This window comes from Physeter macrocephalus, chromosome 20 (assembly GCF_002837175.3).
Source record: "Physeter macrocephalus isolate SW-GA chromosome 20, ASM283717v5, whole genome shotgun sequence".
NCBI classification, from domain to species: Eukaryota; Metazoa; Chordata; class Mammalia; order Artiodactyla; family Physeteridae; genus Physeter; species Physeter macrocephalus.
The window spans coordinates 70,360,004-70,378,975 of record NC_041233.1 but is presented as its reverse complement, the minus strand read 5'-3'; the positions used below and the strand labels follow the sequence as shown (position 1 = coordinate 70,378,975).

At 44.8% G+C, this 18,972-nt stretch overlaps 1 protein-coding gene across 5 annotated transcripts in view; it reads left to right on the top strand.

The window, feature by feature from the left end:
* Positions 1–16,436, top strand: part of GFRA1 (GDNF family receptor alpha 1) — a 231,968-nt gene extending 215,532 nt beyond the window's left edge. For 3 of the 5 annotated variants that reach the window (XM_028481528.2, XM_028481527.1, XM_024121649.3), the window contains 2 exons: positions 7,871–7,924; positions 8,871–16,436. In XM_028481528.2, the coding sequence (XP_028337329.1) occupies positions 7,871–7,924; positions 8,871–9,026 (210 nt within the window). In that variant the 3' untranslated portion in view covers positions 9,027–16,436. The remainder of the gene's footprint in view (positions 1–7,870; positions 7,925–8,870) is intronic. The other 2 variants (XR_003677599.2, XR_003677600.2) reach the window with 2 other exon arrangements.
* Positions 16,437–18,972: the final 2,536 nt, after the last annotated feature.

Below are 18,972 nucleotides of genomic sequence, written 5' to 3'. Positions count from 1 at the left end.
GTCCCCTGCATCGGCAGGCGGACTCTCAACCACTGCGCCACCAGGGAAGCCCGCCATTCCTGTTTTAATGAAACAAAAACTGGAAATTGTAGATTGTAAATGATAGGTATAGCTTGTGCAGAACATAAGCCAGGGAATTCCAATCAGCAAACACTTTCTTTAAAAAACCTTTTTAAGAAAGTGGCCTTGATCATGTATCCAAAAATCAGTCAGTGAATGACATTCAAATTCTAAATTAAAATGTTTGATACAATACATACGATGGACTATTATTCACCTTGAAGAGGAGAAAATCCTGTAATATGCAACAACATGAATGAATCTGGAGGACATTATGTTTAGTGAAATAATCCAGTCACAAGGACAAACACTGCATGATTCCATTCATATGAGATATTTAAAATAGTCAAACTCATGGAAGCAAAGAACAGAATTTTGGTTTCCAAGGGCTGGGGGAAGGGACACGAGGAGTTGCTGTTCAGCAGGTTTGTAGGTTCAGTTATGCAAGATGAGTAAATTCTAGATCTGCTGTCCTACATTGTGCCTGTAGATAATAGTGCTGTGTTGTACACTTAAAAATTTAAGAGGGTAGGGCTTCTCTGGTGGCACAGTGGTTGAGAATCCGCCTGCCGATGCAGGGGACACGGGTTCGTGTCCGGTCTGGGAAGATCCCACGTGCCGCGGAGCGGCTGGGCCCGTGAGCCGTGGCCGCTGAGCCTGCGCGTCCGGAGCCTGTGCTCCGCAACGGGAGAGGCCACAGCAGTGAGAGGCCCGCGTACCACAAGGAAAAAAAAAAAAAATTTAAGAGGGTAGACCTCATGTTAAGTGTTCTTACCACAATAATTAAAAAAAGAAGCTTCTAAATTAAAAAATTGGGTATAAATGTGTAATTTTTAAGTGATTTAATGATTTTGCTCTTTAACGTCATTTCTCAATTGACCAATGACCTAAGGGCCCAGCCCCCAGTGCTGTCAGATAAAAAAGTTTCTACTCTAGGCTTGGCCCTAAGCTCAACCTAAATCACACTGTTAAACTTGGAACAACTCACAGGTGCCAGGAATGCAAGACCTTCTAGACTCTAGAACAGGAATCCATATCACCTTTAAGGCTACAACCACCACACATACACACACACGCACACATACACACACACACACACACACACACACACACACACACAAAATCTGGCCTCACTTCATGGAGGCCTTGTCTAAACAGCCCATCTGGGATCTGAGCCTGTGCTTCCTTGGGCTAAGGAAGCGTGACTTCTGGCCTCCAGTCCTCTCCCCACCCCTTTTTATGACCAGGCTCGACCTGCCCAGAGCCTGCCAGACTAACTAAACTTGGTACCCAGTGGGCCTTCCTAAACCTGTGCAGGATGAAACATCTTTACAAGGTCTTCTTAGAGCTTAATGTAATGAAAGCCTTTTGGCTGAGGTTCAGGTAATATGTAGACACAGTGTCTTGGAGGGAGAAGGTAGATGAGACGTGGTAGGAAAGCTGCCCAAGAATTATCACCACCCACATCTCACTCTGTCCCTCCTCATAGCCCCTCAGCCCCTCCCCAGCCTGTGCCAGAGCCCATGGGGCTGGCAGAAATCGGCTTAGAGGAAACAGAGCCGAACACAGGCTCTGAGAGACAAACACCCACGCCCAGCGGCTCAGAGTAGACCTTATTTATGTGTCCACTTGTTTTAAGCACTGACTTGACTACACGTTATTCAGACCAGTGGTTGTTACCAAGTTCATAGGAAAAGTAAAACTCACCGGGAAGGTGAGTTTCAAAATAGACAGTGACAAGGATTTTAGAAAGACTGGCCAATTGCTTGTGACCAGACCAGAAATAAAACCTCCCCTGGCTCTCCCAGGCAAAATCCAAAAAGCTGAAAAGAGTATAAGACTACAGCGCACTGAGCACACGACCATACCTTAGCTTGGATTCACTAAGCAGGCACTTCTTTTTTCTGTCTTTTTTGTGTGCTTAGAAATTAATTTGGCAAATATGTGCCTAGTGCACAATAGAATTGTTATATAGTAAGTTCTACTCAAAAGTCTATAATCTGGTGAATCCATTTTATTAAAATGCAAAGGGAAAAATGAGAAAGTAATAATGGATTACTCTGCTCAGTTATCCTTCAAATTAGGCACACAGCCTTCTTATGTTTTGTCTTACGAGAAAATGTAAGATGCGTAGATTTAAACAGAGAAATGGCTTTGAGTTCTGGACTATTTTGGGAAGAACTCATGCAATGGTTTTCCCTAGCAAAGGTACAATTTATGCTGCAGAAGAGGCTCATATGCTGATAAACTGATATTGACAAGTGTGATAGATGCGGCTCGGTACTTAGTACTGGAGAGCAAAGTTGATTGCGTTTTACAGTCTGTGTATTTCTGTTTATTGCTTGTATTCTGTCATTAAGCAAACAGGTTCTTAATATAGCAAATCTCTCTAATCAGTAAAGCAAGAGAGAAGAGAACCAGAAGCATCATTAATTATGACCATTTGGCTGCGGCCTGGACAATCTGTTGCTATTGGATTGAGCAACTTCCTCTGGTTTTATTTTCTGGAGGTAGAGCAGAAACTGGCTTTTCTTATACATGGAGGAGAGTAGAGAAATGTTCCATGCCCTGCTGGCTGACAGCTGCCTAAAAACCCAAGATTAAACACTGGCTTCTCTACAGAAATGGAGTCCTGGGGCAGCAAAGGCCAGACTGCAAGTGGGTATGCTATTAAGTCTCCAGTTCCATAAGCAGAGCAAGTGTGCAGCTCCAAAGGCTGATCTGACCCGAGGCTCGGGGAGAACCCACCGCGGGCAGAACGCGTTGTGTACACGGTGCCCGATGAGTTGGCTTGACTGAGAGCTGTGAACTGTATGTGTGCGGGGGCATTCTGTACCGGAGGGCACCAGGCGGGCTTTCCAAATGCTAATCACAGGGGTAAAAAGCAAGGGAGTAACAGAGGTTAACGGCATCTAATGCATTTATTAACCCTTTAGTGCCAGGGACTGGGGAGGTCTGGCCACAATTACAGTGCCATGGAAGTTCTATTATGCGACATTCCTGGACTTGGGGATTACTGCCAGTGACAGTGTTATAAGACTGCTGCAGGGACAAGGCTTATGAAGAGCCTAAAGAACAAGTTCCCTGGTCTTCCAGAATGACAGCAAAGCTACTGGTTTGTGGATGGTGTCTCCAGTATCCTTTTCACCTTCTCAAGATGAAAACCTTGTGGTACTGTGTTTTGGTGGTGTTGTTTCCCCCAGCTCAGAGTCAGGCAGCTTCTCCCATAACCGCATAACTATGAGTTAGCTGTTATGAAACCCGCTTTCATAAAAGGGATTAAATAATTCGTTTTTCAACATGCTGTAACAATGGTTAAAATTGACTTTTAGAAAAATTGAAATCCATTCTCTTCTCTTCCTCTTTATCCCTCTCTCCTTTTTAAGAGCTACCATATTTTAAAGCCACAAACTGTAAGGTTTGGTGCCTAGATAGGTCTGGGCTGGCCAGGCTCTGTGTTGGGCCCCTGCCTATCCTCTTAATGAGCAGGGCTGTAGAGCTTGCAGACAGGACTTGTTCCATTATTACACCCCTGATTTTACCCGTTTCGGGCTCGGCAATGGTGCTCTTCCAGTTTCTCACTTGCCTTATACATTGTAAGGTCTCAGCAGTTTTTGTTTTCTTTTTGTTTTTTTAATTTTCCTGGGACAGTCCCAATGTTCATCAATGGAGGCGATGTTTAAAATATGTAAATACTCTTTGCAATAGTTGAAGGTGAGGGATGCCCTATAATTTTATCTTCTTGCGTTTATCAGACCTGACTAGCAAGACAGCCATAGCTTGATGTTTTAAAAAACGTTCAGGATAAAAGCCTTTAAAATGTGGAAACAGCAGGTTGCTCAGGCTTCTACAAGGGGCTTTAAGAGCCAGATTTTCCTAAGTGGACTTTGGATCTGCATAGGTAGATTTCTGACCCTCGGTGGTCACCCGAGGGGTTCAGACTGAATACAGGACTTATAAGCATGCCACCAGCTAGACATATGTAGGTCTGAATCCCCAGGCTCTGCCCCTCCATCTGCAGCTTACGAGCCCTTAGAGTCACTGGACACCCAGTTGATGCCATTCAGTCCAAGCAGCAGACCCACTGGCGCTCATTTCGTAATATATACCCCAGGTTTGGAGTGAGATTTTAAAAGATCTTATGTCTATGTGCAACCCTTCGATTCTTTTACCCAGGTGCTGCCTGCTATTCCAACAACAAATAACATCTGTTCTTTGCCTTCTAATCACACTGACAGATGTTAGCGTGGTTCATGCAAAGTTCTGGCGGAACTGGGGGGCTGCTCTTCTTTGCCTCTGCAGTTCTGGGGGCTTTCCCGGCCCCCCAGACCTCTCAATGGGAAGCAGTGTTAATACGCTATGTAGGCAGAGGCTTTTGAGGCCAGTGTGCGTGGACCGCTAAGCCTCTGGAGTGCTAGGTGCTTCTGCTGGGTTAGGAAAAGGTTTGACAGGAGAGGAGGCATTTTCTCAGAGCCTTTGCAGAGGCCTGGTGGTGCACGGTTACATTCACTCAGCGGTTCATCCAGTCTGCCCACCAGAATGGTTCTCAAGGCCAGATGAGCTTGGAGCTGCTGCCTCCACCTTAAGTAAAGCCAGTGGAGATACAGGGAGACAAAGCCAGAGGTTGATTATTTGCTTTAGATAGAGGCCAACAAGATGCCTGCTTTGGGGGAAGAAGATCCCAGGGCCTTCACAGACTTGGAGCTGGTCTCATGTATTTTCTTGTGTGATCAAACAGCCATCCTAGCCCTTCTCAGATGGGAGGCAAGAGCATGTCCACCCGGCTGTATGACTCTAATCCTGTACAAAGTTGAACTGTCAGTGACCACTGAGGACCAGAATCGACCTATGTTGATGTAGAGTCCACTTAAGAAAATTGGTTAAGATAGAGACCTTTTCTAGTCCATTGGTGGAAGCCCCCTTTACAATCATGTAATAGATGGACATTTTACTAGTATATTAACAGGTTCCTGAAGTGACTAAGTGTAGCTAGTGAGTCTCTCAGATGGTACAGATGATGAGTGATACACTGCATGCTGGTGCTAATCATATAGAACATAGAGGAGGAGGCCTACCAGCCCTTGCATCTCTTAGAGGGCACTGCAGTCTAGGACACTGAGGTGGAGCTTAGCTGTGAGCACAGCACAGAAACAACTTGAAGAAATAATGTGTCCCAGACTAAAGTCAGGCTGCCTTCTCTGCACGTTTTAGTGAACTTCTTAGTTATGCAAAGGCCCTTAATGAGGGTTGTCTTTTGTAGTTTACCACCTAGAAAAGACAGAATGTGATGTTTTAGGGCCATTTTGGTGTCTGGCACAATTCCAACCTTGAACAGAAATAAAACGTGCAAAGTTCTACATATTATTCTCTCCAGGTTACAATGCAATGGACCAGATTTGCTATTAATATAGATTAAAAGTAGGCTTTTGAGTAAGGCTCAATTCCTCTTCTGATTTGCCCTCTGATCTTCTTATACATAACATTTAGTGACCTTTGAACAGCCCAGGGATGCTTCACAGTGTCTTTTTCTTGACGCCTGTTTAAAGGTTTCTATTTCATATTCACAGCTGGCATATGCAAATAGAGGTAAAGGTTATGACGCCTCCCACGTAGCATTATGGTCAATAAATTACTCCTTGGGTGAACATGCTATCATTTCAGGCTACCACGTCTTCAACAAGTTGCAAACGTTGTCCTGCAGTAGGCAGCCTGCCAGGGCATTCCCACAGAGCTGGTTGCCCAGATACTCCTAGATTCAGGTGTTTTGCTTAACCAGGGTCATCCTGTCGACAAATGAGTTCTTGGTCTTTGGATGCCAAAGGGCTCCTAGTTTCAGGGGGAGGGGCTATGGGAGGGATTCTTTGTGTGGATTTTGGGGGCAGGTGGAGCATGAAGAGTCAAGCATGCCAGGATTGCCTGGGAGAAACACGGTAAAGCAGGAAAGAGCACAGTTCCATTCAGGACTTACAGAGACTTATCTAAATCTTGACTCTAAAGTAGTTCACTGTGTGCCCTTGGGTAAGTCACTTAACTTCTTTGCACTCTAATTTGTTTTCCTTTCCAAAACAAGAGAGCTACACTGGGTTAGCAGTTTTTATTGTAATTGTTTGAGCAATGGAACCCTCACCTCAGTTCTCAGGTAGAAACCCAGTGGAAACTTGCTTCATTTGTGAGGAAATAGGGAGCTTAAAGCCCTCACAGTTCAGGAACTTGTAACTGCCCTAAAGCAGTTTTCAATAAAATATGTATTTATTTGTATTGCATAGGTAATGTACATGTATTTTTTTAAAACATCTTTATTGGAGTATAATTGCTTTACAATGGTGTATTAGTTTCTGCTTTATAACAAAGTGAATCAGTTATACATACATATGTCCCCATATCTCTTCCCTCTTGCGTCTCCCTCCCTCCCACCCTCCCTATCCCACCCCTCTAGGTGAACAGTATGGAGGTTCCTTAAAAAACTAAAAATAGAACTACCAGGGCTTCCCTGGTGGCGCAGTGGTTGCGCGTCCGCCTGCTGATGCAGGGGGGCCGGGTTCGCGCCCCGGTCTGGGACGATCCCACGTGCCGCGGAGCGGCTGGGCCCGTGAACCATGGCCGCTGGGCCTGCGCGTCCGGAGCCTGTGCTCCGCAACGGGAGGGGCCGCAGCAGAGGGAGGCCCGCATTAAAGAAGATGTGGCACATATATACAATGGAACATTACTCAGCCATAAAAAGAAACGAAATTGAGTTATTTGTAGCGAGGTGGATGGACCTAGAGTCTGTCATACAGAGTGAAGTAAGTCAGAAAGAGAAAAACAAATACCGTATGCTAACACATATATATGGATTCTAAAAAAAAATGGTCATGAAGAACCTAGGGGCAAGACGGGAATAAAGACGCAGACCTACTAGAGAAGGGACTTGAGGACACGGGGAGGGGGAAGGGTAAGCCGTGACGAAGTGAGAGAGTGGCACTGACATATACACACTACCAAACGTAAAATAGATAGCTAGTGGGAAGCAGCCGCATAGCACAGGGAGATCAGCTCGGTGCTTTGTGACCACCTAAAGCAGTTTTAAGATGGATGGATCTGGGGTCCGTAATGCCCTTCACGATTCCTGAAGGGAACCTGTCTGAAAGAGTCCCTGCCCCGTGCCTTAGCCCCCAAGCACTGAGTGGTTTTCCCACTAGAGGGCAGCCACATGAGTCCAGGACCACATCCTTTTTTGTCATATCACCGAATGCCCAGCGCTGGAAAATATTTAGCTTGGTAAGTGTTTGTGGACTGGAACAGCTAATAAACAAATGAACAAACACACAAGCTTCAGGAAGACCTATCTTTATATTACTAATAAATGTGGATTTTTATTGCACCATTTTTACCTAGAAGGCAGTTCCTGAACATTAACTTTCAGAACTATAAATGAGTTCAAAATGTAAATGACTTCAAATTTTTTTCTTTTGTAACCTGTGCAGTGACTTTGAAATGAGATGGGTACAAACTGAGATGTACTATGTCAAACACACCAAATTTGGAAGGCTTAGTATGAAAATAAAAGAATGTAAAGTATCTCATTAATCATCTTTTATATTGATTACATGTTGAAATGGTAATATACTGAGTTAAAGAAAATGTGATTAAAATTTTCTTCACCTGTTATCACTTACGTGGTTAGGAGAAAAATTTAAGTTATATATGGGCTCACAGTTGTGGCTCACATATTTCTGTAAATGGCACGGCCCTAGACAGTTAATCATCAGTAATTACTCTTGCATGGTATGTATGAGTGATTTTGTGTGTGTGCGTTTTTGTCTCTTTCCAGGCACAGAAGCTGAAATCCAATATGTCGGGCAGTCCACACCTCTGTCTTTCTGATGTAAGTTGTTTCTTTCTGAGTCTCCCTGCATTTATAGAAACAGAGCCTTTGGGACCCCGGAACAGGATATGATGTGAGGGGCTCAAAGACAACAAGGTTTCAGGTCCAGAAAAAATCTAAGTCACCCTCCATGTCCCTGTGCCGTTTGAGCCAGGTGCAGTCTTCAGATCCTAGGGCCCAAAGTGAGAACCAAGTGTGGACCCCAGGATCCTCATCTCAGAACTGGACCAGCACAGATACCATTGTCCCAGTACCATGGTCATGTCTGTGGTCACAGTCACATAAATGCATCTGGCACAGAGAAGATACATAACAACTCTTGCTCCTTACCAGATGTCCTTTGACCTCCACAGCAACCCAGAAGTAGCCAAGGGGGCCGCATTACGCTCCCCAATCTACAAGTGAGAGGGGGGATGATTCTGTCACAATCATAGCTCATCGTGGCGGGATGTGGCGTTATGGGATTGAGCAGGTGTTAGGGGTGGGGATGAAGGAATCGATCCTGGGGAAGGACAGCTGTGCTGACTGGGAATTTGGGAGCCTGGGTTTTGGTCGGGACTCTCTGACAAGCAGGGCGAGATCCTTCATCTCTGAAGTCCATGGTTGAACCAGCCAATGGAGGGAAAGGCTACTGGCTTCTCTGCCAGTCTCCAGTGCGATTTGTGACCCATCTCTACATGAACTCATACTTGCTTGGGCAAGTTTCCCAAGATGATTCTTCCTGATCTCCTTCGTGATGGAGAGAGACAGCAAGCATCCTTCCTGAGTCATTGGTACCCAGAAGGAGAATGGTTCCATGTTGCACAGTTGCTGGGGGACCTTGGGAGTGGGGGTAAAATCCCGGGTCAGCTTTGGTGAGCAGTGAGAGAGAAAGAGTGCGGTTAAAATATGCCTTGATAGAATGAACACATGCAGTGGGTGATAATGAAAACATTCTTTCTTACAGCGTGATTACGAAAAGGATGGTCTTGCTGGGGCTTCCAGCCACATAACCACAAAATCAATGGCTGCTCCTCCAAGCTGCAGTCTGAATCCACTGCTGGTCCTGGTGGTAACCGCCCCGTCCACCCTATTATCTTTATCTTTGGCTGACACATCGTAGCTGCGTTTAAAAAACAATATGGACGTGTAAAAAGACAAAAACCAAGTTATCTGTTTCCTGTCCTCTTGTATATCTGAAATTCCAGTTTTAGGAACTCAGTTGAGACACTGCTAAAACAGTTTCATCCAACTGGAACTTTTCTCTTTCTTTTCTTTTTTTTTTTTTTTTCCTAAGAAAGCTTCTTGTGATCCTTAGGGCTTATATGGGATCCCCGATACAGTGCTACATTCCAGACTCAGAAGGCTTTGGGGCATGCTGTATTGTAAAGGGACAGTTTGTTGATTTGGCTGTAAAGCAAACTGGGGCCATGTTTTTCAGGAGGACGATGAGGATGGTGATTTTAGCAGTTTAACTCTGGCCTTCACTAGCTAGAGAAGGGGTTAGTATTTCTAAAGAATCTTCCATATCTCATGTAATAGGTTTTCTTTCTGATGACATGACTGCGGCGGTACATGGATGCCAGGTTTTTTTGGTCACAAAGTGAAGACCCTCATCAAGACAATCTTGATGGACTTTGTGCAGACAAGCTTGTACCAATGTTCACTTTTCTATATGTACTAGTATTTTCCGCGCTAAGTTTATATACTGTAAACAGTTCTGCACTCTCCTACAAAAAACAAAAAATACCTGTCACATCCCAGTGTAGTGTCTGTCTTCTAGTCAAAATAGAGAGTGAAAGTGGGCATGAGACTTCACGGAACCTTGATCCTTGAGACATTTTCCTAAGCCTTACCTGAGTGAGAAGCCCTTAAACTAACAAGAGCCAAATATAGCTGAAGCATCATTCCAGTACTCTTTACACGTATGAGGTTACATGTAGAAAAAAAATTTTACTACTAAATGATTTCAACTACTGGCTTTCTATATTTTGAAAGTAATGACACTGTCTTCATTTTTTTACTGGTGGTTTAATACAAAATACATGGAGCTCATTTTCCTCTCCTAAGTAGTGTTAGCTCCGATGTTCACGAAGACAGCTCTTCAAAAGCAGAGTCTGAGGAGCCCAGTGCTTTAGCAGAAAGCTCTGCGTCACGTTATTGTGGGCAGGCAGGCGGAGACAGAGCGGCCAAGCATTGTCTTTTATCATTTCCTGAAACGCAAGCGTGCGTACCTGTGAGGAAACCAGCAGCCACTCGTAAGTGTTCTACAATGTCCGATGGCACCCTTGCCAGTTGACACAGACCAGTGTCATGTTGGTGTTCATGTTACTTGACGAAGGCAGCCTTGACTGGGACGGGGCTTGGGACGTGCTGCCCTTTCTTCTGAAGCAGATCCATGCCAGGGTACACAGTTCTTTTCCTAAGGATTGTCTTGACTCCCGTCTGTCATGGCTTGGCTGCTGTGTAGAGCAGTTTGGTCTGAAGGTCATGGGTGTCTGCTTGCACTGTGTTCTGTGTCCTCCATGACAGACTATGACTGACTCTGCAAAAAAGAAAAAAGGTTTGTGGATCCAGAGGGTCACCATTAGGTCTGTGGAGCTGAGTTGATTGGCACAGAGACACGGAACAAAACAGGACTCTGGATATAAGGCATTTGGCTTGTTAACTGCACGCCCTCTTCTATCGTTCTTTTCCTTAAACGAATAGACTCAAAAGTGCACTTTTGAAGTCTGGTTGAAATGGTGAGATTCGAAATCTACAAGGATCGAGTGCTAGTAGCCTTGTTTCTTTGAAACTGAATAGAGGCGAGGAGATTCCACCCAATAGAGTATTGGAAGCGTTGGCTTTCTTCCCATATCAGTAGAGGGGTGGAGGGGGGAGACCCCCAGTGCACATTTCGTCCTGATTCCCTTTGCTCACGGATGTTTGCCTTGTAAGAATTAATCAAATTACTAGGGTGGGAAATCTATTAAACCCAAGATGAAGGCGTAGCCTTTTAGCTCTATTGGTGTTTGAAGTACATTTATATCCAAATGTTAATAAACATAAATGTATATACTAAGTACCGAGTTTTTTCACTTCAGAATGTTTTCAAGGGGAACTCATCAAACAAATTCAATTAGTGAAAGGTTTCTCCTAAAGACTCTTCCTTTGAATAAACACATTAAACATGTCGAAATACTTGGAATTCCAGTCATCTGTGAAAGCATATCTCTTACAGAGCATATTTTGTTTTAATTAAGGTATCTCTGTGTATCTACATTGGACTAATTGCATAGAGGTCTGATTCTATGTAATCTACTGTAGAAAGCTATTGATTACTTCTGTAATAAACAGCAGCTCTAATTAGCTTCAGATGACCACAGAGGAAATAGGAGTTATCAGAGCTAACAAGAGTGGCCTTCAGTGAAGAACACATGGATGTGCAGCACATAAATTAAATTTTGAAAAGCCTCATCTTTCACCAACACAGATCTCATTTTTCTTCAGAGATAGAAGCATATGAGAGTTACCAAATCGTCAATTTGAAAATAAATTAGTGCTTAAGTAAACAGCGGGAAGGATGTTCCATGACAACTTGTTAGAGAGATTCTTATAAAATCATGCCAAGCAAGTATTTCTGCCGTTCGGGGTGATCTCAGTTTAACACGGTGCCCCAGAAACACCGTCATTTGCCCCAGTACTGGAGCAGGCAAAACCTTTTACCTCTCCAGCTTCCTCTGGCAGTGCTAAAAGCAAAAAATGGTTCACTACTTCCTGTCCTGCAGGCCCTGCATGGAAGGTGCCGCCAAAATACAAGGGCTGTCTGCTGAGGTTTGGGCCTGTTGGAGAAGGCATCTCATTGTAGTTGATTTTGGCAAACGAAAACAGTAACTTACATCCATGGAGACCATGGCTCCCAAACCAAGTCTAGCTATGCTCTACTCACTTCAGAGAAAAAAAGGCAAGATTACCAAACCGATTAGAAGCACATGCAGTCCCCTTGATGTTGAATATCTTTGACCGAGAGGTGTTTGAGTATCTTTTAAAATAGAGCACATGAAGGAAGAAGGGCACAGTAAAGAGAGGGGATTCAGAATGCCACCTGAATATATTTTTCCATATCTGGTTTTTTTCAAGCCTCTAGTAAAAAAAAAGTGTAAGTTGAGAATGACATAGATTATTTTTCATTAAGTATAGCAAACTGTATCCAAAGTGTGAAAGGAGTGTGGTTTCCATTAAAAAAAAAATTTTTTAAACGATTCTTAATCCTGTAGTAAAAAATGTTTTAGAAGCTACTTCTTCAAGGAAAACAAATATAGGACAGGGCTCCTCCAGAGCTGCTGTGGCCTTTGATCTAGTCTATATTAAGATTGTTTCTATCTTGCACATGCTCCAAGGATGGGTTGTCTCCAGCTGCATCCCCATTTCCCACCTGCCTCTTTGTACTCTGAATCAGACACTCCCAAACACTCCATCTGCTGAGCTAGGAAAGTGGGAGAGAGGAAGCATTTCTAAATCAGTGTTAAGTGCTTGGGAAGAGACATGTAAGAGCAGTGAGAGTTTATATAATTAGCAAATTCTGTTCTTAGAATCCAGCAAAAATGTATTTCTGTTGTTATTATTTACAAAACAGTGGCCTCAGAGGAGCTGTCTTTTGGAAAATAAGTTTTCATTCATGTAGTCAGGCATGCACGACTTATTTGAGTCAATAAACTGTGGGCCAGAAAACGACCTGCTTAAATGAACGCACATCTTCTCATTCTCTTTCAAGCTGTTCTCGAGCCCTTGGATTCATAGCCCCGCGGTCTTTGTTGTTTCTGCTCTTTGATAAAACACATGAGACCATGTCAGACGCATCGTTTCAAGAAAGACCAAAAAGCAATGACAACACACAAGAGTCAATTACCAATGGCCTGAACATGATGTTGGCCAAAGTGCCTGTCTGCACTGAGTTCGTGGAGTTTGAAGAGGTGAAGGAAAATCAAGGTACCACAAGAGACCATGTGCCATCGGTGAATGGAGCGTGCAGTCTGATCCAAACAGAAAACTTGTCCCAACAAAACATCCAGAGTTCCTTGAATTAGACACCAGTGCCTTTGTAGGAAGCACGCCAGAGCTAGTATCTGGAGGGCAGAGGAAGGAGTTTCTTTTTAGAAATTCTAAAACAGCAACACAGCTGGGAATTTGGTTAGATATCCTTACAAGCTATGTTTTTCTCTCATCCCTAAGATAAGCATCTCATGTGTAGATCTGATACCTCTTGACTTTGGCACAGCTTTTATTCTCAAGTGACCGCTTATTTGAACTCTGTTGTCTAGAATTCTTCAAGACGACTGTACCTCCGAAATAGATTCTCATTGCAGAGGCCTTAAATCTGTGGGGTTTTGCCACTGCCTCCATCCTGGGATGTATTCAGTGGGACATTTCATTTCCCAAGGGTCGTTATCTTAAGACATTGGCGGATTCCCTTCTCTCGCTTATCGATTATTGATAACCCCAGTCCCCACCCTTGTTTCTCATTGCACTAGTATTTAACAGAGTCCCTTCCCATCAATTCTTCATCGTAATCATTCTAAATTTAGTCCTACCCAAATTAATTCTTGTTCTGTCAGATGCCCATCCTACACGTAACCCTGGCTTTTTGAAGACAGAGAAGTCTCTCTGAGGATCCAGGCGATCTGAAGATGATGCTAATCCGGGAGTAGAAAGTTCATCCATCCAGCCCTCCCCTGAGCTCCCCCTTCTTAGCTCTGGGATTGTCTTGTCTCCTGCATCCTCGCCAAGCATCCCTTTGTAGTTCCCAGAGCTCTCTGATGAGCTTCTCCTCCCTCCCGGAGACAGCCTGGGTCTTTCAGTGGGATGCACCACCTGCACTTCTGATTGTTCTGAGACCCAGCCCAGAGGGGTGGGGAAGGCACGCCAGCCCTGTTTCAATAAACTGCCTGCAGAGAACCGCAGCCTGTAACAGTCATCGAGCTCCCCGCCCCCTGAGGTCTCCAGGCTCATTTGACCAGTGCAGCTGCGACTTCGGCGGTCTGCCTCTGGCAGGTGCCCATAGCAGCATCTTGTTCCACTGCCATAGGAAGTTTATTTTTGCTCAAGGGCAGCTGCCAAACCCAGCACCAGCATCAATAGAAGGTATTCTCTGATTTTCTTCTCTTCATCCCAGGTCCGGCTGTCTTACCAATCCCCACTTTTCGTTTTGCAGGACGTGCCAGGAGACTGGCTGGAGACCATCAGTCCCTTTCTTCTTTTGAACCTCTCTTCCCACTCACGCTTCCCTAGCAGAAAGCATGACCCAGACTAGGAAATTAAACACTTCTGGGTGAATGAAAAACTTTAGGACATCGAAGGGTTTCATTCTGAAATACAGTAGCAAGGACTGGCCCATTTGCATCATCTTACGGCACTGAGCTGTTATGCATCGATGCTGAAGGTGTCCTCCTGAGGTTATTGAGGGTGACCTGGGAGAAAGGGTGGAAAAAAAGTGTTAGGATCAAAGCGGCTTTGTCTGATGCATTCCCTGCCGAGAGATGGAAAACTAGCATTTGTCCCCAGAAGAGCTGAGCATGACCAGCCAGTCCCAGCAGGCTCACGGCATCCACCAGAAAGGACAGGACCCCAAATGGGGTAGACTTTGTGGGAAATTAGCCAGTGAGTCTGCTGATGTTTTAATCTGCCCAAGTGCAGGATGCTGGCAAGAAAGGTGGACCACCCTACCAGTCCTGACCGACCCCAGGGATGCAGCCTCCGCCAGCATCCTGAGAAGTGAACTAAGGTGCTTAACAATTCAGCACATTTATGGAACATCTACTGTACTTGAATGAAGCTTCATTTGGAGCCTAAGCTCCCGCACGAGTAAGTTGAGCATATAGGGCCCTTTGACAGCAGCTTAGGGGAACAGCCATTGTTTCCAGATTGGCAGAATCCTTCACTTTGATATCCTTCGGAGAATCTAAATTCTTTTTATAAATAGTCCGGGAAGCTGTTTTTCAGACTCAGTCTCTAAGGTGAGTCCCAGTCCACATGTGTACAACCCACCCAGCCTACCCAGCGTGAAGCAGGCAGATACACCCACCCTCAGCCTGTGCCCGCAAGGCCACCATGGAGAACCCAGTGGGGTCAGCCCTCTGATCTTCAGAGGGCCGTGAGCACGGCCAGGCCCGTAGGCCAGTGGAAGTCCCAGCTGTCAGGGACCAGCCATGGTGCTGGTGGGAATGGGAGACACCAGAGCTGTCCGCCAAACATAACACCGATCTTAGAACCAGAGTAAAGTAGGATGAGGAATTGGAACACCCAGTAGATGCCCCGGGTGTAGGAAACACAGGCTGTCAGAAGTCGGTAAAGGCCTGTCGTCTGTCAGCAAGCCGGCCGGGCGTCTGCACGTCCAGGGGAAGGTACTCGGCTTTCTTGGCACCAGTGGCGCTTAAGGCTCTATCGATAAAGCTCCCTCTCTCTTTCTGTGTCGCGACTGCTGCAGGGCTGTATGATCCAGCTTTATCTTCCTGGCATGCAAAGCATGCTTGATCCGGAATTTGTTTTTTTTATTTTTTAGCTTTAGCTGAAGGCATTTCTGAAACGGTGGGGGGGCGGGTGGTGGAAGGAGAATGGAAGCCCTAGAACCAAATCACAGATTGCCCTGCCTTATTTGGTTGTGGTCTTCTAGTAATCAGACACTTGTGATGTGCTTTTCTGGATTCAGAAATAGCTGATTGTCCTCAGAGGGTCGAAGAAATGGTTTCAGAAACCTGAAATGCAGGACCTTATAGTTCTCCTAATTATCTTGTCTTTTCTCTTTTTCTCCCTTCTCTCCCCCAAGGGAGGTGGGGAAACGCTTTTTACCAGAGTTTGCTTTAAAGAGTTTTCTCATCCTCTGTGCATTTTCCCTTGATATTGAAATTATTTTCTCTTGTTTAATCCAGCTCCTGCTGAGAAGCTGTGTGAGCTGTAGGAAGTGGGGTTGTTTTGCTGTATCTTTTGGACGGTGTTGCATTCTTACTCTTAACCCGAGGGTTAAGTCTCAGTTCTGTTCGTTCTGTTTCATGCAAGTTAATAATACAGGTGGAAGAGAAGGATTCTGGTGTTTAGGATCATTTTAGAATTCTGTCCTGGGAGAGGGGTTCAGCCCCTCAGCCTCGCCAGAGCTGGGGTGAGGGGTGGAGTGAGCCCCGCTGAAGCCCCCAGTTAGGAGAGGATACGGATGAGCAGCTTTCTTTCCGGTCGCCATTTTATATTGTGTTTCCTGAGTTTTCCACATGTAGAAGATAACGCGTTTGTTTCACCATCTCGTGTATCTGCTTCCTGAGGAACCTGGACGTTCTCCTGGGGTCCTTCCCTCGCGGCTTCCTCACGCAGCTGTTTTGCACCGTGCTTCATTGCCGTCACCCACGGAAGACCATCTCCACGCAGAAGTACACGTTTTGTTCTTTGGACTTTGGAAGTAGTTTTGTGATGTTTAGATTTTCTGTTAGCTTATTGCCTAAGCATTACAGAATGTACGTACGTAGTCCCTTCAGCCGTCTCCCTCACCCCAGAATATCCTAATAAACATTGCTTTCTTTCTTAAAAAAATGATTATTGTGTCTTCTTTTATCTTAATTCACTGGAAAGTGATATTGAAATCTCCAAATCCCCAGTGTCAAGACATTGAGGGGTGTCTGGTCCTGCGGGTGTAGGATGTTTCGCAGCATCCCTGGTCTCTACCCACTAGATGCCCGTGGCAACTTCTCCCCTCTGCCAAAGACAATGTCAAATCCCTAGGCGGGGGAGGCAGCAACAAGGCCCGCCTTGTTGAAGCCACTGTTTTAGACCCAACCTAACAGCTCGTACGTGCAATACCAAAAGGAGCTAGGTTCTAGTGTAGGGCCACGGCTGATATTGATCTCACGTCTTCAATATGCAGTTTTATACTGAGAGGATGGAATGGGTGGGTTCTCTAGTTACTATCATAATATGTGTATTGAATTATTTGTATACACTTAGAAAGAGTAAGTGTTTTGATAAAAAGTAAAGACAGAGTGAGCCATTTTCTTATTTCCAGCATCCAGCTCGGTGCCTGGCAAGGAAGAATCACTTTATATCACATGAGGCCAGATTTTTCTCTTTTAGAATCAGCATCACGATCATGGTTGCTCAAAATATGACTCCCCGCTTCCCTGGGGAAGTTATCATTTCTGGCACCTTATCACCTCCGGCATTTTTAAGGCAAATTATTAAAACCCAAACCACAGTCATTAACTTCACCATTGTCGTTTGCTTCAGTCTGAAAACTGCAGCCCACTCGACCCCAAGAAGACCTTGCTGTTTGTAGGACAGAAGCCCGTGTTTCACTTGAGATTCTGTAGAACATTTTTGTTCTTTGTGATTTTTCATTCAACTGGGTTTTCCTACTCCCTTGCTTTCTGAGCTGCTTTCAGTTGACCAAGTTTAGGATGACTTCTGCCAGACTCCACAGCTTGGATCCAAAGCTTGTGAGCCTTTGGAGCTGGGCTTGGTATTTCCAAGGTATAGCAAAACCCTAGATCCCAAGCTCTTACCCGGCTCTGGGCTGCCTGAGCAGAAATCTCTAAGCTCAGTTGCAGGGAAGTGAACCTCTCATGCTGGCCCCAGGAGGGGAAGGACTCTGATGTCCCCTGAACCATCAAACAGAAAGGGGGAGGGAGTAGTGCTCTGGGGACCTGGAGTTTCCCCCCACAGTCCTCAGTATTCTGATCTAGTACAACCAAATACGACCCTAATACAACCAAATCTCGGCATGCAGGTGATAGAAATTGTAGGAGCTGGAACAAGAAATGACTAATAAAACCCTGAGAGAAGTGCCAAGAAAGTGAATAAAAACTGTGACAGAAACCAGATACAAGACTGCTTGTGTTTGGTGATATAAATAAAGCATAAACGAAAACACAATGATGTGAAAGATACAAGCAGGAGTAACCATAAAAGTCACATAAACTGGCAGTGCTGGCTGCACCGATGGGTTTTATCCTCGTGAAGAGTTCTCCCATCCAGGCTGGTAGACAAAGAATTCACCATTTTCCAAAGATAAAGTGAGCACTTGGCCTGAGAAAACCTTGGGTGGGTACATGAAAAAGGGCAATCTTGGGGCTTCCCTGGTGGCTCAGTGGTTGAGAATCTGCCTGCCGATGCAGGGGACACGGGTTCGAGCCCTGGTCTGGGAGGATCCCACATGCCACGGAACAACTGGGCCCGTGAGCCACAACTACTGAGCCTGCACGTCTGGAGCCCGTGCTCCGCAACAAGAGGCCGCGATAGTGAGAGGCCCGCGCACCGCGATGAAGAGTGGCCCCCGCTCGCCGCAACTAGAGAAAGCCCTCGCACAGAAACGAAGACCCGACACAGCACAAATAAATAAATTAATTAATAAACTCCTACCCCCAACATCTTCTTAAAAAAAAAAAGGGGCAATTTTTTTTAGAAAACTGTTTGACAATATGTATCATAATTTTAAATCTTCATCACTTTTGAGCCAACAATTCCACTGTAAGGAATTTACCCTGCATTCTTACACAGTGTGGCAAGATCCATGCAAAAGGATTTTCATGGCAGAATAGTTTGCAATAGCAAAACACTTGAAACAACTTGAATGTCCATCCACAGAGAACTGGTGGAAGAACTCATGGTGCATCTGGATAAGGGAATATTATGCAACTATTTTAAAAAGTAGATGTACATCCACTGAAACAGAAAGTGGTCTATGGTATATTAAGTGAAAAGGCAAGGTACAGAACAATGAAAAATAGAGTCCTACTTGTATACATTTAAAAAACATAGACAGATGATAGATGTAGATAGATATATAGATGATAGATAGATAGATAGATAGGAGGTATAGATGTGTGGATAGATAGACAATGAATGGATGAAGAGATGAATGGATGGATAGATACTATCTAGATACAGCATTTTTACCATGTCTGGATTTTTTTTTTACCAATCATTTTAAAGAATAAAAAATAAAGTAAGCTGAACTGTGCAATGGCTGGAACCCAGCTCAGGGTTTGGCCCCTGCTCTTTGGAAGAAAGAGGCAGATGCGGCCGTGGCTCAGTGAACGCTCAGGACTAAA